This window comes from Astatotilapia calliptera, chromosome 3 (assembly GCF_900246225.1).
Source record: "Astatotilapia calliptera chromosome 3, fAstCal1.2, whole genome shotgun sequence".
In the NCBI taxonomy this organism is placed as follows: domain Eukaryota; kingdom Metazoa; phylum Chordata; class Actinopteri; order Cichliformes; family Cichlidae; genus Astatotilapia; species Astatotilapia calliptera.
In genome coordinates, this window is record NC_039304.1 from 37379059 (window position 1) to 37406340 (window position 27282).

Below are 27282 nucleotides of genomic sequence, written 5' to 3' on the forward strand. Positions count from 1 at the left end.
CTAGTAAAAGTGTGCTAAGAAAATATTCCACACACCATTACACCACCACTCACGTTGATACAAATCTGGATGGATCCATGCTTTCATATTGTTAGTGCCAAATTTTGACGCTGCCATGACTGTTGCAGCTGATATTGAAACTAATTAGTCCAGGCATGTTTCTTTTTCTTCCTCCATTGTCTTCTATTGTCTAACTTTGGTGAGCCTTTATGAAATGTAAAGAAGAAGGGGCTTGGATTATCTCAGAAAATAAATGCAGTTTATGAACAATTTTTGGTGCTCGTTTGTTGGAGGTTGCAAGATAACCTTGGAGATATAAAAAATTCTACTTTTGATGTATGTAAGTTCCAGTTTTTAGTTATAAAAGGACACAGACACACAGAAGGAGTCCAGAGGCACGTTTGTGCTTGAGAATAGTACATCTGTTGTTGGACACTGTTAAAGGCCAACAGTTTGTGCTTGGTTACAGTCGTTCACACAGTCAATATTTACACAGAGTTATAGAATATACAACATTACAGCCATGTTACAAAGCAGTTTACATTCATATTTGATAAAGGTCGAGTAGCATCTGTGGCCTTCTGTCACAAACTGGCACAATATAACCTGTAAGGAGCTAAATATCTGTTCAACTCTTTTCTTATAAGACAAGCAAACAAACAAACAGAAAAGACAGCCCATTTAATCACCAGAAGCATTTAAAGCAGAGGTTTATGAAAGTATTTCATTTTTAATTTGTTTAAATTTGGCCTTTGAAACTCAGTGAAAGGGAAAAGTCATATATATATTTTTTTTAAGCAGTACAAAAGAAAAATATTTTTGCCCAAGATAACAGTTAATGGAACAATAATGTTGGCAAAAAACCCGAAAACACATTGAAGAAGTAAACCATGACTCCCGTAGTGAATTTTGTTTGAAGACATTATGTTCTAACAGAAAACTCCCTATTGGCAGGTTAAATCTATTCATATCTTATTTTTGGATTAATTTCAAAGGAATTTTTAAGCTATGGTACCATGGTATTTGCCACATCTACAGTTTTTTCCACTGATGGTTTTATTGTATTTTTTCATAGAAACAGTTGTGGAGACTTTGGACCATTTGAAAAACTAATAGACAGTGTTTAGAATTCATATGAGTCAAAAGACTTACATCTCATGAATTGAGAACTCTGGAGAAAATGGAAACAATTGGAAACAATTGGCCCATCTCCTTTTGTATCTTTCTAGCAATGTTAATAACATCCAGGCTTACCTTTATTAAGATACTCTGTTTGGTCTTAGTTGGTCATTTGAGGAAGATAAATCAGGAGTCCAATACTGTAGCAGAAGAGGCTTAGTGGACATGTAACTTTATTGGTCCAGACGCTGTTGTGGAATAACTAAGAGTTTTAAGAAATTTCATGAAGTTGTTGCAACAGTGATATCCTGCTAAATTACCACGCTCAAGTTCAGTGAACCCTTCAGAACAACTGACGAATGTTTTTAAAGGCAGACTGCATGGCTAGGTGCTTGCTTTTATACATATGTGAGCAATGGGACTGAATGAAACAGCTGATTTCATTGGGTAATAAAGTAGGGGCAAGTTTTATTATTCTTCAGTTCATCTTTTAATGTTGTTCACTGGGAAATAAAGACAGATGGTATCAGAATAGGCCCAAGCTAGACCATGACACTGACCTGGAAATGTGTGTTTAGGTTCTCGATCATCCAAGTAATGCTAATCTTATGAGCTTAAATAAAGAATGCAACTTAAAGAAGTCCAATTGCCTTCATTTTTCAAGATTCTAAGGTCTGAACTGAATAAGCAAAAGACAGATAGATGGCTAGATGGATGAGATATAGCTACATTTGTGGAATTTAAAAAATGTCTAGCTATAATTGGAAGATTTATATTGGGAGGATGCATAAGTCCACGTAAAATCTTCAGGAAATGATGCGTATTTCATAATGGAATATAGTGGTTAGCCATTTGTTTAAAATTTTCAACATGCTGAGTAATATATTGGAATCAGTGGGAGTTCCTCAGACTCAGAAAGGGCAAAAGTTAGCTTTTCAATATATTTAACATTGTGAGGGTGTTGTTTAAACCCAACCTTTTAAAATGCCTCCAAAGGAGGGGTAAAGGTTGGTTAAAAAATTTGAATAATGTGTTAACTTGAAAGTTACAATTACCAAAATTACAAAAAGGAATACAATCAGTGAGTTGTAAAAAGTGATTTATGGTTGCTTTTCTTCTTTTTGCGTTTCCTCTGCCTTACATATCAGTGCAACCCTAAAAGTATTCTGATAATAATAAATGCTAATTCTCTGTTCATAACCCCGGCTTACCCAATAAAGTTTCCCAGTGGATTGCTCTGAGGATAATTTCTTTTGTTGGGAAAACTGTAATTGAGCATTACTTTGGATCTTATGACGAAATGTAGTTGCACTTAGCCAATTGTTAGCACTTTTTTAGGGCATGGCCAATGTTCTTACATATGTTGTTGAAAAACAAAACAAAACTAAATGGACATAACTGAAACTTATTTCAGGCATCCAACCAAATACCTCGTTGAAAAACATCCAATGACTTTGAGATGAGGGAGCAGTTCACCAAGACAAAGATGTTTCGGGGTAGCACTCTGTGGACAAGAGTGGATGTTGATGTTTACACATAGCTCATTTGGGGATCTGGGGAGTCTGAGCAAACCATGTATCTTCAACCTACCCTTCTGAACCGCTTTATATGTCCACGTAAGTATAATAGCAATGAAAATTCATCCCAACGACTTTAAGTCAGAAGTCTGTCATTTAAATAAAGCACATTATGGTTAAAAATTGCTACTGTTTACAAATATAATTAAATAATTTAGGTCATTTTTTAAAAATTAAATCTGTCATTTCTAAACTGTTAGTTTTGACACATAAATTTGCAGGCATAATTTTTTTGTTTTTGTGTCTAAGCACTTAGACTTATCAAAAGAACACTGACATATTTCATATACTTTTTGTACATTTCTAGCTGCTTAATGCATGCATTCATAGGAGGAAAAGAGACAGATGAGGAGCTGAAACGAGGACAGAGAGAAACCAGTTCAGTGGGAGGGAACAGAGGGATTGTGGGATTGCTGGTCGGGTGAAGCAGTGATGCAGCTCAGAGAGAAAGGATCCTCTAATCGAAGGATTTAAAGAGGCATAGATGTCAGGAACACCAAGGCTCAGCCCCCCCTCCAAAAAAAGGAGCTTATCTGCAGTTTTTGAAACAGAATGAAATTGTGTCTACTTTTGATTCGTTTTCTTTCACATCTCTATCTCTGATATGTATTCACCTTGTGCAGGTCGTTTTTCAATCAGCCAGCTGCACCAAATTGGTATGTTGATGAAACTCCTGCCAGGGGAAACCTGAGAGTTGGAATTACAATTAGGCAATTAAATTTTAGACTTAAAGAAACAACCTTTGGTAATAACAATTTGAACAAAGGAACTAATTAGTTCATAATTAACAGAAAATTAAGAGCAAACATTATGTGTGGAAACACATACGAAATGTTGATATTACTTGTGGGAAATATTCCTACCTTCCAAAAATAGTAAGTTTAGCCTTTTATTTATGTTACTTAACCCAGACCAGAAACACATTGATTCTTTTCTACAACAAGCTGTCAAGGCACATAGTGGGATACTTAAGGGCAAGAGAAAAGGGATAGTGCAAGACTGGATCAGCATGAGGGATGTGCTCATTATGCTTATTTATGCTTATTCATTATTTAGACATATCTTACTAACACTAAGCCCACCATATTAGGTCAACAGAAGCAGACCACCTGATTTGAATGTTGTCAATATAACAGGTGGCCATTATAAGTTGTCATATATATTGCCAGTAGTTGATTTCCCATTGAGAATACAAAGCATGCATGGTTACGGGATGTTTTTTTAACTTAAACTTGGTAGTTGGTTTGGATTGGGGTCACATCACGTTCACACCATAAACGAACCGCTAAGGAGTTCTTTTGAAACCGTACTAAGTTAAAGTTTTTAACTCCATAAGTTAATTGCGAAGATTGTTTATTACTAAACCTTACCAAGAAGTTTAAAGGTTTTAACTTGTTTCAAAAGGTGCAACCTTTATGGAAAATGTGTGCGGTCTACATTCCCATAGAAACTGTGCTTCAAGTCCTGCCTTTCATAATTTCCTTACTACTTGGGAAGTGCTGAGTGTACACAGACAAGCTAGCATCTTCAGTGCAAACCACAGATAACCATCGTAATTTGCTAGGAACCAATGCCAAATGAGTTTTTTTGATGGAACACTAAATAGATATTTGCAACCAGTTTCATGTAGCGATAGGCAGCATCCACTCACCAACCCATCAGGGAACACAATTTTTTTCCTGGTGACCCCAAGGGGGGGGGGCTGATCCAAAGGACTGTCTGATTGAGGCCCGATATTTTTAACTACCTGCTCTTCCCAACTGTTTCATCTTGCTGGAGGAACTTCCTGTCTATTCCTATGGCATAGGTCTTCGAAGGAAGGCACTGAAGCCGTTGATTGAATGAAGAGAAGATTTTTAACCGTTAAAGTATATTATTTTAATCATGTTTAATTATAAACACCCTGCTACTTTCTACCTGGATAGAAGACGAATATGTTAGAAATGGATGGATGGTTACCAGATTCTGTGGAACTTTTGAACAACAACAGTTGAGTTTTAGGGAACTTAGCTGTGTGACCTGAATGAATCCCAGTACATAAGGAGCAGAGAGAGGAAACAGGGCCGACTGCAGTAAACAATTTGATTGGCAGTTTGGTGGGTCAAAGGAAGTCGAGTGGGACAAAGCATTGCAAGCAGTTCACTGGCATTTGGATGAAAGGGCATTATCATTGCAGTACATTCATTTTCTGACTTTATTGTGTATGCTTCTGCCCTTGGTTTTAATCAGCTGCGATTCTTTTTAGCTCATTTTGACTCCAGCAATGACAATTGTGTTATGATTTTCCATGTGTTTGCTTTTTCTAAACATCTGTTCAAATAATCTATTGCAGCTTTACTAGGTTCACTTAAGTGAAATTTTATTTATATTCCACCAGTGGAACCACAGTCTTCTCAAGATGCTCATTTTAAGCATGGAATATTAAAGACCACCTCCAGCAGACCAAGCAGTGGGTCGCCGTTTTCCCACAATTTCCAGATGGCTGAGATCAGTGTTTACTTCCAGTCAGACTGAAAACCAATGCTTGAAATGTTCAATGTAAAAAGATGTGGATTAGTTGTTCCTAGGATTTGGGAATTCTTGGGTTTAACCCTATTTAGGAAGGCCTGAACAAAGGTTAATGTTGTTGGAGCCTTTAGAATTAAAGTGAACTCAGTCTGCTGACAGCTCTGGATATTTTGGCTCTATGATGAATCGCAAGGACAGGTCAGGTGCTTGTTGATAGTGTAGAGGCATAATGTCTATCTAGGGAGTTGATGCAGGATTGCGTAGGCCAGCCTCTGCCTCTTGGAATGATGTAGCCCTATTCCCAGTGGTGTGGTAACACCAAACTCAAGGTGAATTGTGGCCTGACAAACAAAAGCTAGAGTGTAATGGAGTGCTAGAAAGAAGTTACTGTAACATCAGTAAGTAAGATATCAGGAGGGTCTATGACTTTGCTCACTTAAAGCCCATTTTATGTTTTGTCTTCATATAAAAGAGAAGTTGAATCATTTAGCTCTGGTTTGTACTTCATCAGGCTAATCCAGAGTCTATGAGGCAATCTCAGCTGTAAGGCTTTCAAATTTGTAATTTGAATTTAATTTGAAAACTTTTTTAAATGTACAGATGTGGTACCTCTTGGTGAGGTTTCATGTGACTTTATGGTGAACACAGCATTACATTTAGCCTAAGCCACCATTTGGTTGAAGTTTGGTAGTTTTGTTTGGTTGGAATCCAAAGCTACAAAATCTAAGTAGATACAGGGTAAATTTGGTAAATGATTTCAATTTTCATTTCCAGAAGCTTCCATCTTTTTTAATGTCTGTGGACTGGAACTCATCCCAGATGGCATGACTTCATAGGCAAGGTATAGCTACAGTCTGCAAATGAGGACTTTGTGAGAACAGAAAGACAGGGAGGGTTCAGTTAGCTGATTTGTGCACAGAAATATGAATTAATAGACTACTAGTCATGACTAGTTCACAAACTGCCGTAAGACTGTGTTTGGAAGGGTTGACAAGATTTCTCACAAAACATTCAGTGGCGCTATGAACTCAGGAATCAAGATCATATTTTAACAGTATAAGTGACAATTTCTTTTAAAAAAGAAATTCATGGTGGAGGGCAAACGTAGTGCCCTAAATCCATGTAAAAGTCTATGAATAAACTATTCACTTGTGGAAGTTATTTGGAATTCAAAGCATCCATTAAAGTTATTGAAAAATGGCATATCTACCTAATGAGTTTTGCTTTAATGTAGCCAATCATATTTTAATGATATTTCTTCCATCTGTAATTGAGTTTCAATAAAAAAGACTTGGTATACTGAGCAAAGATGAATAAAATAAGATTAATATTAGAAGCGTAAAATAACGACCTGGTCTTTGTGTCTGTATAACTGGAAAAATTGCAATGTGATAAATTTATGGCTTCAGTAAGGTGATAAAGTGATCAAAGAAAAGGAAGTAAATCACTCAAGTTTTCATTTTATTCAAACATTCGTGTGTTAGCTTGAAAGTAGGGATCCTTTCTCTGATGTTTCTTTCTAAATTGGATACAGTTCATTTGAAATACCTTGTTTTTTATGTTGCCTCATTATCCCACATTTAACTCTTGTCTTTTTCTCCTACTGATCCTTTTATCACAGTTACAGCTTCGGCCCTTGTCTCAGATTCCCTTGCTCTCTATTCTCCGCCAATTAAAAAAAATTAAAAATAGCAACAAAGCATCTACCTTCTAATATGAATAATTTGACCACATCTACTTCTTGCCCACCTCTGTGTTTTCTGTTTTGCATTCCTCCAATCTGGCTTATTTTCAGATAATCCACAGCAAATGCACATTTTCATAACAGTGTTTGAAATTTCTCAAGCTTGCATCATGCATCCAAATTGTATCCCCCCCAGCTTTTCTTTTAATCGATTTAACAGTGGCCTAAAAATTCATACGCTTTCTGTAAGAGAGCACATTTGTAAACCACTGTGAATTATATTTTTGAGTTACATGTTTCATCTGTGGATTGAAGATGGAGAAAAAGCCCTGTGCTGACTAGATTTTAAACTCCATTTCTTTTGGTAATTTTTTTTTTGTCCATAAAAATGTGCCTACTTAATCTGTTCTCCATACAGGCCTGCCCGCTTTTTTTAAGTGTCACAGATCCTTCAAACACAATTTCACCCTCAAAGCATGTCTTTACAGTGTGGGAATTTTCCATCACAGCAAGGTCATGTCCTCAGAAAGATGCAGTTTCAGTTGTTTAAGAAGACTTTGAGTCATTCAGCAGCTCCTCATCGTTTCTCCTGTCATTCTTCCTCTTCTAATCCCCAATCATCCCCGCCTTCTCCTCTATATTTGGGCTCTTTAATCCCCCCCATTGGCTCCCTCTCACTCGTGCCGTTTCTATTTTCTCACACATCTTTAGGTCTTCTTTTCTTCTGTCTCCATGTGTAATCTTTTGTCCTCTGGGAGACAAAAGAATATTCTTTTCCTTCCTTTCTCTTCCATGTCTTCCTCTCCTCCATCCCTCTTCGGCATCTCACACATCAGTGGCGTTGAGGCATGTAGACACCACATCCTGCGTTTCAAGGACTATCTTCTTTGCCCTTCTGCCTCCCCCTCCTGCCCCTCCCCCAGCGGGATGAATGCTGTCCAGTCGGCCACCCCTTTCCCTCTCGCCGCCACTGCGACATTTAAAGACAGCGAGAAAGGCAGCGCGGTAGTTGCGGTTCATCCAGCCGTAAAGTAGTGGGTTTGCAAAGGTGGAGCACATGGCAATCACGTGGAAGACGGTGTAGAGCAGGCGGAAGTCCCGCATGTCCAGCACCGCGCTGTCAATATCGGTGGCCAGCTGGAAGGCGTGGAAGGGAAGCCAGCTCACGGCAAACACCACCACCATGGTCACCAGCATCTTGGTGGTTTTGCGGCGTCGGCGGTGGCGTTCGGAGGCGACGCTGCTGTTGACACCACTCTCTGCTGGACTGACATGACCACGCAATTTGGACCAGATGCGGGCGTAGGCAAAGGAAATGATGGACAGGGGGAGGAAATACTGCAGGATAAGCATGGAGATGCTGTAGATGGTGCCATCTGTGTTTGTCCCGGGCCATTTCTCCATACACGCCTATGACAGAGGACAGAATGGGATGTTTGGTTGAGTTTAGTCTGTGTTACATGAAGGTACACTTTAAATACCATGGTTAGGTTAGCCTCTTAATATCCCACAGGTCACTGGATTTAATTTTAGCAACATGGTTAAAAAGGCAAATCTCCAGAAACTAGAAGATGTAACATTAAAAATGAAGTCACATTTTGCCATTACAGTTTTTCTGCGCAATGTTTTTTTTTTCTTTTCCCTTTGGGTATTCCCAATAGATGAGAAGTCCATACAAAATGGCAAGTCAATGTTTGCTCCAATCCAAAGGTAATCAAGATTATGTGATATATGATCAAAAGCTTTAGAAAAGTTACTAAAAAATTGGATTCTTTTGGCGACTAGATCAGAATTTTGACATAGTTTACATTTGATTGCAGTGACTGGAGAGGCTGGGATTATGAACAATAGGAATAAGGTGGGAAACAAGAGTTTGGAGAAGAATGGATGTAAGGAAAGAAAAGAAGGAAAGAAGGATGAGATAAAAGAGGAGGCAACGTGAGGGATGTGAGCAGCACCAGGAAGATCAAAGGGAAAGAATGAGGAGGGAAGTGAGGGGGCCGATCTGTACAAATATTTGATTCAGAAACATGGTGTTGTAGGTGTGTGACTGCATATACCTGTATGGTATGTCCAGGCTCCAGTGTGAAAGAGCCGTACTCTCTGAAGATGGCAAGAGGGCTAGCCAGGATGGCACTCAGCACCCATGTCAATGCTATCACTGTAAAACACACGTCCTTACGCATCCTGGTCTCCAGGTGGTACACGATACACCTGAAATGCAAATTGGTGCATACCAAATATTTATATAAACTTGAAATGTTCACGAGGCGCACTTTATAGTTTCTTTTTCAACAGGTCAGGACACAGAAAACCACTGATATTATATCAGTTTCCTGATTTTTAGATTGCATTAGTTATTACCAGGAAGTTTTGTCACACTTTATTCAGAAAATCTTACTTTTCAGGGGGAACATTTGTAGCTATTTTTACAAGTTTTCAAAATCTGACAGTAACCTTCTGCATTCAAAAGTTGATCAATTCTCACCATATCCCCAACACAGCAGCCCCAAACGACAGTCTCCACTGTGTTTTACAGATGGCTGTAGACACTGACTGCTGCTCCTGACCTCCTCTGTTTTATAAAGATGATGATTTGAACCAAAAGCTTCAAATTCAGAATCATCACTCCATGAGACCTGTTGCCAGTAATTTTCAGTCATTTTTTTAATGTAATTTGGCATACCTCAGCTTTGTTCTTTCCCTTTTTCCCTTCCTTACAATAAACGAACAGTAGATGGATCAGCTGAAAGGCCAAATGGATCTCTCAGGCCTTTTGTCAGGATTTTCCCTATTTCTGAATTAATCAGTGCATTTACACAAACCTTTCATGGATTGAATGACCATGAAAAGAGGCCACAATAAATTGATTAGAAATATAAAAGATGGATTTAATCTCACCATAATGTCACCCATTAGTCAGTAAAGTCTCATTTTGAAGCTGGCCAAAGTGCAAGACCCAAGATAGAAAATTATGCAGCGACACTGCTCAGATAGAACAACGATCATCGTATAGCAATAAACACTTTTTGTGTGGTTGACACTACCTTAGAGTAGCGGTCCCCAACCCCCGGGACATGGACCGGTACAGGTCCTTGAGTCGTTTGGTACCAGGCCACGAGAGTTGAGGCTCGGGTGTAAAATTTATAGTTTTCAGGGTTTTTATCGTTATGTTTTTGATCGTTTTTATCGTTAACTCGGTTTCCCTTGGTCTTTTCCCATGTGTTAAAAAGATATATATATTTTTTGGTACCGGTTCTATTTTGTTGTATTTATCCGCGACACCTTAAAGACCGGTCCGTGAAAATTGTCGGACATAAACCGGTCCGTGGCACAACAGAGGTTGGGGACCGCTGATATTAGAGGAAACTTAAAATGAAACCCCACAAAAGTAAGCATATATGTGAGTTTGGAAGTCATGCTGACTGTAATGTACAATCTGCGTAAACAAAGATGACAAAGAAAAATTCTCAGCAGGCTCATCTAGCAAGTAGCTAAAACATGCAACACCAACCCTAAACTGGGTGCATTGTTTGTGCAGTTTTTTTGTAGGCCAAGATCAAGTCCTTCTTTACAGCCAGAATCAATGCTGCAAATCTTTCCGTTTGTGGTCAAATCAGCAACACTCATGAACATAAAAAACACCCAACAAGCCAGTAGTGAAGGCCACTCACCAATTAATGTAAGCCGCATTGCAAAAAACTCATATTTCCAAATGTGTTTGTTTTGCTGGTTACAACTGAGGCTCTTTTCTAATCTACTGAATATGGAAGTCAATAAGAAACTCTTAACACTTAAGAAAAAACTTAAGGATAAAAGAATGAAACTCATTACTCTGACTCTCAAGTTTCTTGATCAAGCCTCCAGTGAGTACAGTGGTTTCACATACTCAGCACAAGTCTAGTGGGTCTCTGTGGTGATTTTGGCAGCCATCTGTTTATTGCTGCCCAGATTAAATTATAAAAAACTTCTGGTAAAACGTATTTTAGCTTTTACAATCCCTGCTGATAGAGAAAACAAAAACAGGGTGTAACATGAAATCATTATGGATGAAGTTTACAGCTGAGGCATCCTGACACTGAGGTTTTGTTTGGGCTTTGTGCTTTGGCACATCCAGCATGAAACATAATGAAAGTTACATTAAAGTTACAGCTTTAATGTAGCGTGGGTAGAAGAAAGAACTCTGTGGGCACATCACATTTAATTAAGTTTAATTAAATACTGCTGAAGCACAGAGCATGAACTCAGAAATTTCTCTTTGAACAATACTACATTAATTTACATGGTGAGTTAGTTTTAACTAAAGAAGGACGCCAGACACATTTGTACTTTCAGCAAATTTAACACCCTTATTCATACAGCCTTTAAATAAAGTTGGTCTAGTTGGTCATCATTCACCATGTAGAGGAAACGTTTTCTTTAACCCTTTAAGACCTACCATAGAACCAAGTCCGCCAGAGTTATCTTTATATTTTTACATGCTGCAGTGACATTTTTGGGAGCATTTCAAGTTGCTCCCAAGTATACATGAATACAACCATTATAGCCCAAACTTTAATAATATGTATGCGTTAAGTCTATAATAACTACATTAATTGCAACAAACTGCAATAAACTACAAAAAATTAAAAATCGTTTTTGTTTTTGTTTTTTTTTACATATATTTGTAGGTAAAGAAATTAAAGAGGTTTGTCCCGCAAAACTGTAAATACAAAAAAGTTGCACAAAATAGTTTCTAACAACAGGAAATGTATTTTTAGTGTCTTCATAGTTTTGTTTTTGAGATACACCAATTTTTATATACTGCTGGAAAAACAAAAATAAATATTATAATGCAAATTTGCGGGGAAAAAAAAACAGCATTTGCATCAAAATAAACTATTTCCGGCAATTTGAGTTCTAAGCATCCTAGAAACTATTCAGACAAGCATGAAGTCAAGCAACACCAGTGCAGGCTTATAAGGTCCCGAAGGTAAAAAAAACAAAAAAACAACAACTACATTTTCCACAAAAATGACATCACTTCCGGTTTTGGCCAGGTCATGGTGGACACACTATAGTTCGCGCTGACGTCTATTCCAAAGTAGGAAGTGTTACGAACAGCTGATCGAATCGGCAAAGCGTGTTTCTGGAATATTATGTTTTTGTTGCTGCAAATGCTTTTTATGCTGTTTTTGCAAAGCTATATGTGGAAGGAAACTGTGACTTAGGACAAGCTGATGACATAAAATGTAAGTACAACTCCTCCAGTTTCATATACAAAAGAATTATTGTGCTATCTTAACTGGTTCCGGATCTACAGGGATTTAAAAATAGTTACACAAAACTGAGCGTACCCGCTCCGACCGGTTTTAAAGGGTTAAGGTAGCTATTTTCTGTCATATGTATATATATTGTTACTGGGGTGGAGGCTCATAGTCAAAGTTTGAAATAATGAGGTCAGAGTATGTACAAGTACTCCCTTATATGGTCATCTTAAGCGCACAAGGGGGCAGCCAATCACAGGTAACCTGGCTTTACGCAAACTAGTCTTGTTTCATACAGAAGATGAACTGAGGAGCTGCTAAGAGCTGCCAGGCCAAGTGTTTGATAAATCATGGAGAGCTACTCTTGCAGCTTGAATCTTTGCTAACAGAACCGTAGGGCTGTAGAAGGAGAGCAAAGTTTTAAAGCAATATCATATTCAAATCAGAAGAGTGGACACTAAAGTGCATCAAACAAGTCTGTAGACTGACTAAATGAGGTTGATTTGACTCTCTTGATGTTTTCTCAAAAAAACAAACAAAAGAAAAAAAAAACAAAGAGCACAGATGCTTGGATCTTGAAAAGTGATCTTTTGTAAATTTGTTTGTCAGGAACCATCTGCCCAAAAAACAAATAAGCAAATGAAAATCTGCTTTACATGCAGAGGAGAGATTCGTTCGTCTGTTTGCAATCTTTGGACAGGTGGTGGAGAGAAAATAAGCATAATGGCCTGTTGCCTGTAGATACTGATGACAGCCACAGGAACATCCTAACATGTGTATACATATACACCACCACGTATAGCAAGATTGGTGCCACAGTTGCTCTTAATTAACAAGTGTTGGCCATTACCAAAAATAAATAAATCTATATTATAGTTTTTAGATGTCTGTAATGGTTTATCCACCAGTTCATGCAAGCAACATTTCAGTGCTTAACCCTTTACAGACAATGATTTCATGGTTCAGGCTTTAAAGAGTTAAAAGCCAGTCTGCATGCTTATAGAGGTTAAAATGAATAATCTGTTGTTCATTCTAAAGTCACTGCATCACTGCACTTAACACCTACACTCCAACTGCCAAAACAGCAGGCAGCCAAAGTCTAATTGTGCCGTTAGCGGTGCAGTGGCGGTATGACAGAGTCAGAGAATCTTCACTGTAATCCTCTTTTCTCTGGGCCAGGTGTATTAAGGTGGAAATGGATTTTAGATTTGTCATTAATATGACGTCAGCTCACAGCGAGGAGGTGAAAATCTGCAGGGGAGCACAAACTGATTGCATTTTCACAAAAGATCTGAGAAACGTCATGTAGAAAACAGGATAGATGTGAAAATGTGAAGTTAATTGATTACGATGGCCATCAGAGCACGGTAATCTAGCTGTATCCTTTCCCTGAGAATAAGGGACAGTCAACGTGCAATAATAATCTCCAGCTACATACATCTGTATATATAGAGTATTGGTGGGGTTATCTCATTTCCACCCCATTCCCTTCTGAACGTTACCTCCAAATGAGGTGTACCTCGCTGTGGATGTTATATAACTTTTCATTCACTGGGATGATACTGCACTCTGTTTCAACCATTTGAAATGTAGTTCAGAGTGATTAAAAACAACAGCCCAAGATTTTCTAATTGGCAGTAAACCCAAAGTGCAAAGTGCAAAGAATGTTATTACTTAGTCATAAAGTACATTGATCTTCTTTGTTAAGTTTGACAGGTTTTATTTCTGTTTGCAGTATTTTATAAGGATTTAAATTCTTTTTGTGCTTGAAAACATTTGTTTGCAAAAGTTTCCAAATTTCTCCTCTGCAAGTATTGAAAAGAACCTTTTGACAAACATAACTAAGCAACAGAAGAGCTGCTTTTGCCGAGCTGTGGATGAACTCCAACTCTTTGTTCTGTGCTGCAGCCTTGGTGAGTTCTGCGTAGGATTACATGAACCAGTTCTCATTGTTCAGGGTCTCGTTGGCGTGGCCCTCCAGTTCACATAAGATGAACTCTGCAAGAGAACAAAGACCGCCTTCGCAGCTGCAGTCCAGGACGGTGGAGTTGGAGTTCATCTGAACGTGTGAAGCAGCTGAAGAAAACTGGATCTCCAAGATAAGTAAGTAATCTGGACAATGGGGAAAACAGGAACACGGTGCCATTCTAACACATGAAAAAAAAAAAGAAATGGCTTAAATGAGCCATCAAACCTACTTGTGTGGATGTGAATCTACTGACTAACCAGTACCAGTACCATGAATACCTATGGACTTTATGGATACCTACAGTACAGTAGGTATCCATAAAGTCAAACGAAGCATATAAGTATAGATTGAAAATCTGTTTACTGTCACGTCAGACCATACAAAGTAGAAAAAAAAAACTCTCTTTGACTTCTTCTTTTTGTTTGATGGACTTGCCTGTTTCCAACATTATGCACTGTCATCAATTGTCCACAGATACCCAAACCACAGATAATAGTGATAGAAACACAATTAGAATCCAATGTGCCCGTCTCTGGTTATGAAGCAGGTGAAACAGGTAGCTCACCAGGAAGATCGTGAATACAGATTACATTTTCTTGAAGTGTCACCCACCTGTGGCGGTCCAGTGCGATGACGTTGAGCGTCACAGTGGAGACATGCACGGTGAGCCCCTGGGCGTAGGGCAGCAGGAAGCAAAGTGTGCTACCAAATTTCCACTCACCCTGCAGGGTGTAGACGAGGGTGAAGGGGAGGCACAGAGTGTTGACCAACAGGTCGGCTGGAGATAGACAAGAAGAAACATGTTTGGCTGTAAAAGTTCTCATGAATACATAACAGAAAACTTCCACTAAACTAAGTTATACAAATGCAACTTATGTTGCTGTCTGTGTGCCAGGAGGCACTGGAGGCAAAAGTTAAGCAAGTGTGTGCATTTTGCCTGCCTTGGATTTACTCTTGATAAAGTTGGATAGTTTAGCTTTTTCCCAACTTAAGGCACCAAATGCTATTTTCGGATCCAGCAGCATTCAATGTCTTAAGTTGTGGAATTTCATTAAGCATTGTCTGTTGGGCATATGGAGTCTTTTTTTTCATTATCGCTATCGCAGGGCATTGCTATACAGGTAAAAATGTTTCTGTTCACCGATTACTCACCCTAAAAATTTAATGCAGTGTTACCATTTAACTCATAAAGGCACAAATATAGTATGATTACGTCCCTTACTATCTTTCCCATTTTATTTTTGTGTTTTTATGTATATGAAGAAGAACATTGCTTTCTTCTTTTGTCTGCTTCTCATCACAAACACATTAAACTCGTTCTATTTCTGAGGTTAATTTTCTCTGAAATTGCTGCAGAAATTCTACACCACCCACTAAACTCTCTCCTTTTGTATCGTCTCCACCATCATAGATAATTAACCGGGCATCCAGCCTTAACTGTCTCAGCTGTTTGGTTTTTTTTGAGTTTTTTTGTGTTGTTTAAAAAAGACACACTTCCCCTGCAACAAGAGGGCAAAGGATAGATGAAAAGAAAAGGGAAAAAATACATGAGCTAGAGCATGCACCCATGATGATATATAAAAGAAAATTCCCCTCTCGCCCCTGCGGATGGTCTATCCTTCAAGCTCGGGTCCTCTACCAGAGGCCTGGGAGCTTGAGGGTCCTGCGCAGTATCTTAGCTGTTCCTAGGACTGCGCTCTTCTGGACAGAGATCTCCAATGTTGTTCCTGGGATCTGCTGGAGCAACTCACCTAGCTTGGGAGTCACCGCACCTAGTGCTCTGACTAACACTGGGACCACTGTTACCATCAACCTCTACATCTTCTCAAGCTCTTTTCTGAGCCCTTGGTATTTCTCAAACTTTTCATGTTCCTTCTTCCTGATGTTGCTGTCATTTGGAACCGCTACATCGATCACTACAGGTGTTTTCTTCTATGAGTTGTTGTCCTGACTCGCCCTTGCCATAGCATGTGTGTTGTACCTTGTCAATCTTTAGCTGTGAGAGCAGTCCCTTCTTCTGAATGTTTGAACAATGAGCTAATAATTGATTCACCATCAATGTGGATGTTGGCTCTTGAAGATTCCATAGGTCCCTCATCCTATTCATGTAACACCTTCCGTTATTTGCGTAGTAGTATTCCAACAACGCCCTGTTTTCGTCTCTTGCCCATGCACTGATGCCTTCTTGTTCCAGTAATCCATTTCTCATCGGGTTGACCTGGTTCCTCAACACCTGGCCCGGACCTTGTTGATCAAGGCTTCATATTTATCTCTCTCGCTCATGTCTGCGGTAGGCTTGCTTAGCATGGGGGATCTAGCCTTTAGGACCCTTACTGGAGACAGATGCCCCAGGCAGTAATCGAATCGAATTGCGACTCCCGCTCCGAAAGTGTGCAGTCTTTGACCTACCACACTTCGAAAAAGGTTCAGGCCAAGGTTTTGCATTTCATGCCTGCTTTCTTCTCATTAGCAATTTACTAGGAAACAAAAAATGCATATTAATCATTATTGTTTTCAAAAGATTTTTTAAATTTACTGTTTTACAAAACAACAACAACAACAACAACAACAACAACAACATCATCATCATAAACCCCACATGAACACCTGGGATATGTTGGCTTTCACGTTGGTTTATGGCTTCAGCTTTTTCCAAGTGTTTCATCTGTCCTGTTATTGTCCAAGTTCTCAAAATGTAGTCATTATCCCAAATACAGAAAAAAAATGGAAGGGTTGTTGTTTAATGCAGTGGTTTTATTTGTGATCCTGACTATACACAATACTTTTGTAACACTGAGATCAGCTTTCTTTTCTTTTTCTTTTTTCACTCAAACACAATCGGCTCATTCCATTAAAGATGCCACAATTTTTCAGTGTTACGGTTGATGTGAGCCCAACTGTTGCTTAAGATGCTTTGTTTTAATTGTAAATGTATGACTCTCATAACATCCAGTTTGTTACACATAAAGCCCTCTTGATGTAACATTTAGCCAAAATATTGACTTCAGACTATAACCAACTCAGACAAATGGCTCCACAAGCTTAAAAATGACTAGCAGGTGGAACAACTACATAACTGGGTCCAAAGTGTCAAGAAAGAAAGAAAGAAAAAGAAAAAAGTAAGGAACTTTGATTGTGTAGTTTACTTTACACCTCCATCACTTTGAGTTTTGACTCAAAAAAATCATATTGTGCTGTAGCTGTAGTCTCTTTTCAGCTCAGCAACTTTCTGACACCTGCTCCCTGCCTGTGACTCCATATCAGTGCTGGTGTGTGGATTCAAATGTCAAAATGAAAATCTTTGAAAAGAGTTTCTCCTGGTAAATTCACCTGCAAATATGGAAAATCGGTCCCTATATTTACTCTGCTTGTCCAAACCCCATGTGTAGAGGTCCTATGCTCCAAACATACCCTGACATCTCTCCCGATTTTGTCAACAATAAAGTCTCCAAAAACTGGTTTGATTATTTCCTTTGGTTTCTAAACAGGTTTGTGAATATTTATTCTGCAGCTAATTAAACTGTAGAAGTATGATATATGTATGATGCCTGTGTGTTTTAATTTGATGCTAAAGGTTATTTTTAAAAACATTTTCATGTGTTTTACCTGATGTATCTTTGCCTCTTATTTCTCCCTCTGGGTCTCTCTTTACGGTTCGAATCTACCACATTTTTACTGCACTGATGGCACCAAAAGCAGGTCATATCTATTAAACAACGTTCAAGTTTTTTCAGACTAATTAAAGGAAAAATGGCAACCGCAGTAAAAACTCTGCTGCTAATTCCTGTCCGATCTTGTGTTTTTCTTGCCTACTGTTGTTATATAACCATATAATCGTCTTTTTCCTCCTTTATCCTCAATGTTCCTTTATAATTGAATTTTTACATGTCATCAATGAGAGCAGAGAAGGCCGTGGGAGCACTGAGCTTCTCAGGATTCGTTGAGTCATGTGAGGATACACGCAGAGACAAAGCGACTTGTGAGCATCTGAGCCGCTGTCCCTGAAACATCAGACACGGAGAGACGCCATCTGCCCGGAGAGCTGCAGACGGACAGATTGTACACATGATCAGTACAATCAGATTCAGTTCTCTATGTGTGAGCATCAGCGGGGGCAGCAGCTGGTGCCGAGGGGCAGTCAACATCTGTAGATTCATGTCTATCAGACACTGATGTTCTGCACATGCCTCAATTTTAATGGCAATACAAATGAAACCATGCAAAGAATTTAAAAAAAGCAAAAAACTGAAAGATTACTTTACTAATCCATGTGTAAAATAACCCCTTCTCACTTAATTTCCTTTCACTGCTCAGCTCTCACACAGTGGCTCAGCTAGAGTGGAGCGTGCTTCTGTCCTCTCAGTAAGTGAGGTAGACAGTAGACAGCGGTGAGGAGGGCTGTGCAAAACCAAAACACATACATATGCCTGACACCCGTAAACGAAGCGGCATTTGGCAGCAGTTTAAAGACGTTTTTGTCTTGTCTCGACTTTGTCTTGGTCTCGATACCCTCTGGTCTTGGTATTGTCTTGGTCTTGGTTTAGGTGGTCTTGACTACACGTCTACATATTACTTACCACACTTTGACCAGATGGTGATGCTGGCAAATTACATGCAAAAACTATATGTGTGCAATGGAAAGACACATAGAGAAAACAACACAAATATGGTCCACAGGTCCAGTTTAGGTAAATTGTAAATGGATTGGTTCTTATATAGCGCTTTTCTACTCTGAGCACTCAAGGCACTTTTCACAACTTGCCTCATGCACCCATTAACACAAGCACTATTTTCTACACTCCTATGTAAGTACTCCATCTAACATCCACACACATTCATACTCCAATGGATACACTAGAGAGCAACTTGGAGATAGTATCTTGCCCAAGGATATTTGGCATGCAGACTCCAGCAGAACCACCAACCTTCCGATTTGTAGTTGACCTGCTCTACAACCTGAGCTACAGCCACCCAAAGGTGAAGCCTAATAGACAGCTAGCAGATACAGACACCTGCATCAGGATATTGCTCAATCAAATCAGATTTCCCCATAACTCCAGTATCCAGAAAAAATATAGAGAGTTTTTATGAAGGAGGAAATTAGCTACAGTAATTACTTTTACTAGCTGTAAATTTGCTTATTTCTGCAATAAAACTGGACATTTAAAAATGGGAGCCTATGGGGATTAACTCATTTTTTCAGCCTGTCTCAAGTTAACATTTGAGAAAGTGCAGCTTTCAGCACATCCACATTGGCTTTTATGTTACAGCCATGGGTTGGTGCTTGTGTTTGATACTGCAGTACTGCTGCCAATGTGCATTACACTAGAGTAAATCAGACTCCAAAAGGTTTGTGATCCCCTCCAGAAATAAGGTTTCTTTGAATTCAATAAATCCTGCTGCAATCCAAACAATCAAATCCTGACTGAATGCTTCCATCTGACTAAAGGCTAAATTCTGCAAAAGTCTGTATGTTTTTTAATTCCTCACCTGAAGGACTAACAGATAATCGACTCTGCACTGTTATTCTTGTTCCGACTGGACCACCTGCTCTCCTGACTGATTCTCTACCGGTGTTAGAGATAGCATAAACAACAGCTGCAGCTGTTTCAATCGAACCCTGTATTCGACATCTAATTAGATGTGACTGTTTTTTCTGGTACATGAAGCCCCCACAGGGACTGTCCCCGGAAGGAGGCCAAGGCTATTCTGCAAATCTCTGAACCATGTCAGTTTTTGATGATTAAATTTGTGATAAGGGCATTGTGCCAGATTATGTTAGGACAAAAAAGCCATTTGGGGTTGAGCTGATTCTGATGTTTGCCCAATGCTTTCCTTCGGTTTTGTAAATTTTGGCCTGCTGCTTCCTGTGATGCTTCAGGGCAAAGACAGAAAGGAATGAAGGGAGACAGAAAGAAAAAAGACAGCCAGACACACAGTGAAACATGAATCAGCTACATGAAATAAGTAAGACTTCAAATAATTTTAAGAGAATTTTGAATGAAAAGGAGCAGTCATACAAGGAAGACAGAATACCATCAATATTCATAATAACCTTGGAAAATAGAATGAAATTGTTTATTTGTGTACCTACAATCGGCACGTTACAAAGATGAAAGGGTGATAAGACCTTAGTTTATGTCCTGTTTTGTGCTTTGTTTTATTTTTTATTGCAGTAACTGATTTGTTTAATTTGCATTTGCTTTTACTTTAACTTGTTCATTTGGTTTAGGCAGTAAGAACTACTCAATAAATAGTTATTTTTAGGCAATAAGAGCTACTTGGTTGGGTTCAGGTACTAAAGACAGCCCAGTTTTACGTACTAAGAATTACTTGGTTAGTTTTCAGTATGAAGGAATACTCAGGTAGGTTTTACACGTATGGCCAATTAAGTACAACCAGCATATATTTAGACTAGCATCCTTTTAGGGTGTCAAATGCTTGCCACCCAGTGACATCTTTCGATATGTGCCAAACCCTTGTGACCCTGAATTGCATAAGTGGATTAGAAAATGGACAAACTGATCGAGTTGGGATGTCAAAACTACTTTTTCAATGCCCTGGAATGAGAGCGGCCTGGTGATTAAGCATATTAAAGTATATGAATGAGGCAGCCACACTAGATCATCTCTTTGTGCCAGCCACAAAACTTGTCTGCTCCATCACAGCTAAAGAACTAAAGTAATAGTAGATGAAAATTCAAATGTCATTCATATTAGCTGGAAGGGTCAGTAAATGTTTTCCTCATTGTGTTAATGCTGGAGGCGTAGCTGCACCAAAATCAGACACAGTTTGTACTTTTCTGTTCTGATGTGTCGGGGTAACAATCGCACTTCAGAAGCTAGTTAGTCCGCTCAAAGTCATCCAATGTCCAATAATGAGACAACAGCCACTGCTCCCATCAAGACAACCAGACAAAACTCTCAGCAGAGAGCCTGAGAGAATTAATGAACGAGAGGCAGCAGATGAGCCTGTGGGCGAGGAAGTGCAGTGCTTGCTTTGTTTATCACACACTGCCTGACTGCTCCTGTTTTCATGCAGGGGAATTGAACCGACAACTTTCTAGCTGCTATCTTTCTACCTTCCTGCACATTTCACAGTACATCGGTCACATCGCTCGCTCTCTGTTTCCTTCTGCGTTTGATTTTTCTTTCACAGCAGCCCTGTCTTTTAATTCAAAGGGGGCTTTTTCAGATGTCGACAAACTGAAAGAGGCTCAAATATGAAAGGAATGTGCCCATTAAATGTTCCAGCGCACCCTACATTTGTATAAGCAAACTTCTCTGTATAAGCAAAACCTTTAAATCTAATTAAATTGCAACAGGACGACATAACTATTAATTTCTCCATACATTCCTAGACAGACAGACAGCATCTTGTTACAGTCAAAGGACAAATTTAGGGGCTGCACCACTGCAGTGTATAAGTGAATAAGGACTATTTTGAACTGTGAATTGGGCAAAGGAAATGTAGAGTCCAAGTAGAAAAATATGAAGCTGAACATCATAGAATAGATCTCTAAGCGACTATAAATCATGACAAATCCTGATGTGAAAACATGCTTCTGAGTGCACTGTAACAGAGAAGCACTTAAAGACCACATCTTCCATCAGTGGTAATGTTCTGTTTTGCAGTTTAAAGAGTGGACTGAACCCTCATCCACATTTTAGTCGGTCTGTTCTTTGCAGAGGTTCCACCTCTCTGGCAAGCTAATAAAATTTGGTGGGCTAATTTTTGTGTAAATTTCTTGAAAGACAAATCTCCCACTTTGCGAAACCACTGGACTGTCTGTTGACTTAGTGTCTTGTGATGCAGCCAATATCTGGACCAAGATTTTAATAACCAGTGAATTTAAGGATATCTTCCCCCTTTTGCCTCTACATGGACCATCTATTTCCATGGAACCAAACTGGTCAAATGTGATTGATCATTTAACCTCAAGAAACAAACATAAAACAGCAAGCGTTCAGTACCAACAAACTTGTCCCCTGCCTGCAGATTCATATGCATATATTTGTTTATTACATAACACCACCTGATCTTCAGCTTGGAGGAGGAATAACATTAATCCTCAACAGAACCAAATGTCAGGGGGTTCAATAAGCATTAGTGAAGATTAGAAAACAATCTAACAAAAAAAGAACTGATAAAAAGTAGATTATAAGTTATCTGACTAAAACATTGACCAATACCAAAGAAGGTTTAAAATGATGCCACAAATTCAACCATTATTATAGGAAACCAGCAAGCATCATAGGTCAGAATTTAGGAACCCTTTCTTCCATTACTCTAATACCATGGTTTTTACCCTACAATCCTCTTAAAGCCTCAGATCCTTTCAGTAAAGGTTCATGGATTCAAGAATTCAAGTCGGTGCATTAATCTAAAGTTGCTCTTAATCTAAAGCCATATTCTATAAGAGCACTGGCCATTATGGTTGTCCATGTTTTGATAAGAACTGCAGTTTCAAAATAAGTAAAATGCTAAAAAAAAAAAAAAAAAAAGTTTAATGGTTTATATAGTGAGGCAGCACGGTGGCACGGTGATTAGCACTGTTGCCGCACAGCAAGAAGGTCCTGAGTTCAATTCCACCATCAGGCCGGGGTCTTTCTGTGTGGAGTTTGCATGTTCTCCCCGTGTTTGCGTGGATTCCCTCCGGGTACTCCGGCTTCCTCCCACTGCCCAAAGACATGCAGCTTGTGGGGATAGGTTAATTGGATAATCCAAATTGCCACAATGTGTGAATGAATGTGAGTGCGAATGGTTGTCTGTCCCTGTGTGTTGGCCCTGCGACAGACTGGCAACCTGTCCAGGGTGTACCCCGCCTATCGCCCTATGACAGCTGGCTCCAGCGCCCCCCGCGACCCTGAAAAGGATAAGCGGAAGTGAATGGATGGATGGTTTATATAGTGGTGTCTCTAACAGTTGTAGTTTTACATCCAAGATTGGTTCTTTGTTCCAGTTCTAGCCCCCGTCAACAAGAGATGACCATGAAAATGACAGGAATTTAGATTCCATTGGCTCATGGTCAAAGTAGGTCCCAGAGATAATAACCAACTATAGCCAACCAGTGAATTTGTAGATTTTACTGGGGAAGTACCATAGATTTAAGTAATGGTTGGTTATGCCACAGCAGAGATACATAATTTATCATTTAAATTACTATGATTTAATAATTTATATCATTTGCTTTTGTTTATGTTTGACAAGGTTTGTGGCCTTGCCCCATGTGTCACAAACCGTCTGTTTCTGGAGCTGAACTAAAACCACATGAGACTCCGCTTACTGTCATCAACTGAGTGAGCTGTAACGCATTTATTACGTCTATCACTATGATAGGTGGAAAAAGTAGTTCCTATCCCATAATATATTTACTCTCCATTGTTATACACTATGGAAAAACATTTTTAATGTATTTCGATGTCCTGTATAATAGTAACCTTACTTATTAAAATTCTATTTTATAATAAAGCAGTGCAACAGTTTATGTTTTATTTAAAGTCAGTACATTTTACCATCAGTCACTTTTAGTTCAGCTTCTCTTTTCTGTGCTTTGTTTCAACTTTCTTTTAAATGTTGGCCCTCTGGCAGCCTCATAATTTTTTCCTCTTCCATATTCTCTCTCGGTAAAATACTTCTCTCATGACTAAATGAAAGTAAATGGAACGATCTGATATCGTCATGTTGGTGTTGTTCCCACATCATCATGAAAATGTTCTTCCAGGTTCAACATTGCAAGTGACCAATCAGAATGTGTGACGTCATACTTTTGCGACTTTGGGAAAAACCGCCGTAAAACAAAAACCTGTACTCTGTCCGCCGATCAACGGACCCTGACCCTAACCCTAACCCTTTAATAAACGCTAAGCAGAACTGATATTGTCCTTGCAACATTGGAATTTCATAAATGCACGGATGGCTTGGCGCGCAAAAGAATAACGTCACAAGAATGTGATTGGTCACTTGCAATGTTGAACCTGGAACAACATTTTCATGATGATGTGGGAACAACACCAACACGACGATATCAGATCATCCAAGTAAATGCTTGGTCTCAAATGCTTTTCATTTTCAGCCTCAGGTCTTTTCTAAGACACTGCAGCAGTGTTTGTAACCTTTAAACCTCTCCTCATGAGCAGGCCCAATTCTAATTAACAGCTCAGTTTTTAAAATGTTACCCAGTGAAAAGGCTAAAATGGAAAGGCTGTTTAGGACTACTGTGACTGTTTCATTACTTTTTTGTTTTCAAATCTCACCCTGACCTGCCGGAGACAGCAACATGCTATATTTTAACATGCTATACTATATTTTAAAAATTTTATCTACTGAGTCCAAGGTTGCTCAGTTTGGGTGCACAGTTTTAGAGCGTTTTTACAAAAAGCAGCCTCTGGCACCATGAAAGACTCTCAGCAGCACTTTCATTCGGATTATCATTTCTCATACTCAATTTCATTCATTATGATATAATGTGCTGAAAAAGAAAGAAACTGACATCTATCACTTCTCCTCTCCATCAGTGAAGGTGTGTTCAGCTGGAAAACACAAGCATCTAACTTCTTCAGATGTTATAAGCAAACGGTGAAGATGCCAGAAAAGATTTCAAAGGCATGAAAGCTGTGCTTGTGTCCTGCCAGACGGATGGGGTACTGAGAGATAAACTGAGCATGACTGTTTATGCAGACTGTCATATCTGCTTGTGTCATGTCTCAGTTTTATGTAACGTCTTTATGCGTTCACTGTAGTACACGCATCCCTGAAACTCTGGACTATTTGCCTGGATCAGAGCAGAATATACTGCTCTCAGTCTCAGCATGCCACAAAAGAAAACAAAAGCTCACCATATGCATTTTACACTATATGAGCAATTTATCTCTAAAGTTATTACATCAGCTCAAGGGAGACTGGTGAACCATCTGTAGCATGCAATACGGGTCTATTGTGGTGAGAGAGAGCTAAGAGTACAGGAAATGCTGTCATGTTACTAGTCTATCTGCAGTACCCCCTCACCTATGGCTAAGAGCTCAGATACATGTAGTAGAAATGAGCTGCCTCTGTAGTAACTACTAGGGATGGGTACCGGTATCCGGTGCCATTATGGCACTGGTTCTGACATAAACGGTAGTAACCAGACTGAAAGGCAGCGCACATTTCGGTGTTTTATTTCAGTGCTTTTTTTTCCTGAGATGTCACACACTTTGGATTCCAGCCAATCATTTTACCTTTGCAACCGTAGTAGGCGGGCCCAGGTACGTACGTCCTTTTAAAGCAGAGCTACAGATTAAAAATGCCCAAAGCAAAGCGGTCAAAGTCTGGCTGTACTTCACAGCAAAAGATGCAAATTCAGCAGCCTGCAACAAGTGCTTTAAGGTGATACTGTCAAAGGAGGTAACACCTCAAATCCGATGAAACACCTGGCGACGCATGGCGTTTTTTTTAAAAGCCGAGAAATGCACCGTATTTGATAGCTTGCTGCGAAACCTCACACCGTGCACATCTACTGCAGGTGTGGTGCCTCTTATCGGACCCGGAGTTAGCAACATCCCCCAAAAACCCGAAGAGGAGAGTCCTGGCCCCTAGCCCTGCCAGTGTAGCAGAAATGGGGACGGATGATGATGGCAGCAGCAGCCGTTCTTCTCTGCATGAGTAGCTTAATGTTGTTCGTGTGTAATTTCCGTTGAGTAGGCTAACCATGTTATTACATTAACAAATGTAAGGTGAACTAGCAAACACCATCGTAGTTACATGCAGCTGTCTTCTTGTTTGATGGCAGATACTCCCTTCACCCTGGCCAAAAAGGCTAAAATGACCAAAGAAAAAGTGGGAAACAGCTAAACATGAGAGGTTTTTGGACAAAGTTTGTGTTCTTGATTCTTTAAGCACCGGCACCGTTTCAAAAGTACCGGTTTGGTACTGGTATAGGATAAAACCTAAATGATACCCATCCCTAGTGACTACAGTGACTAGCTCAGAGTAGAGCTGCTACTCCTCTACACTGAAAGGAGCAAGCGGAGGTAGTTTGGGCATTAGATCAGGATACAACCTCGGGACCCTTCCTTGGAGAGGTGTTTTATGCATCTCTTACCAAAAGGAGAGCCTGGCCAGACCCCAGGGTCTGGGAAAATGTCTCTTAGCTGGCTTGGGACAGCCTCAGCAAACTAGAGCATGCACATATATAATATTGATAGAATATCCGCTACAACCCGCGTTTATCAAATCACTGCCAATATCCTACACATATATCCATGTTACATCGAACCAGGTAAGCTTTGAGGTAGCCTTTCAGCTTTTACCCAGTGCTAATCATAAGGGATTATCTGACTACTGTGATGTTCAGTCTAGTACTGTATGGCATTTATCCTACAATATAAAACACCTTATTGTGAACTGGATCTAAATTAATAAAACTGAGCCAACATATATATAATGCCACTGATATTATATGTAAGCCTAGCTAGATGTGCAGTGACCACAGTGCATTGTGAAGGAGTGAAGGAGAAGGAGTGCAAGGAAGTAGTACTGAAAAACTTTACACTGAGATTTAACTGAGGATTTAATTTGCAAAACTTGCAAAAGGCAACAATAAGTTAATAGTGTTTTTCCAGGACATGAACAGTAAGTATGTGTGAGCATTTATTAATGATGGCCAATGGTGGATTTTATTTTGCATCCAATTTTCTCTACTCCTCTCAGAACAAGCGAGTCTCGGGGCTATATAAAGATGCTTCTGCACACGAACACACGTAGAGTTAGGCACACACACACACGAGTAAGCAAATGGCGTTTGATCTAATTATTTTTTTCTTTTTCTTCATTAGCTCATTTTGTACTTTGTGACAGATGGAGAGGGGATGCCAGGGACCTCACAAAGCTGATTGCAGCGCCTCAAAAAGCTTAAACCAGAAGGCATGTAGGTCATCGAGTCACGGTTAAAGAGATTTTAACAATACAACACGCGGTTGTTTCTGTCTTCATCTTGCTGCTTTATAAAATAGTCATATGCTTCATTTAAAAACAGTGAAGTGGTTGTGAATTTAAAGGATTTTAGCTTAAATGTACAGCAGTTCTACAATGAGCTGTGACTGCATGTAAAGTTGTTTATCATTTATTATAAATAATAAAACTGCAATTAACTATTTACCACCTTATTTTGTCAGCATTAGACGGGTGTAAGGAAGTTCC

At 39.3% G+C, this 27282-nt stretch overlaps 1 protein-coding gene across 3 annotated transcripts in view; it reads right to left on the reverse strand.

Annotated features, from left to right (window-relative positions):
- Nucleotides 1-400: 400 nt before the first annotated feature.
- npy2rl (neuropeptide Y receptor Y2, like) overlaps nt 401-27282 on the reverse strand; it is an 89401-nt gene continuing 62519 nt past the window's right edge. For all 3 annotated transcript variants that reach the window (XM_026163166.1, XM_026163167.1, XM_026163168.1), the window contains exons 4-6: nt 14716-14881; nt 8949-9102; nt 401-8298 (exon numbers count right to left, since the gene is read on the reverse strand). In XM_026163166.1, coding sequence (XP_026018951.1) covers nt 7714-8298; nt 8949-9102; nt 14716-14881 — 905 coding nt within the window. In that variant the 3' untranslated portion in view covers nt 401-7713. The remainder of the gene's footprint in view (nt 8299-8948; nt 9103-14715; nt 14882-27282) is intronic.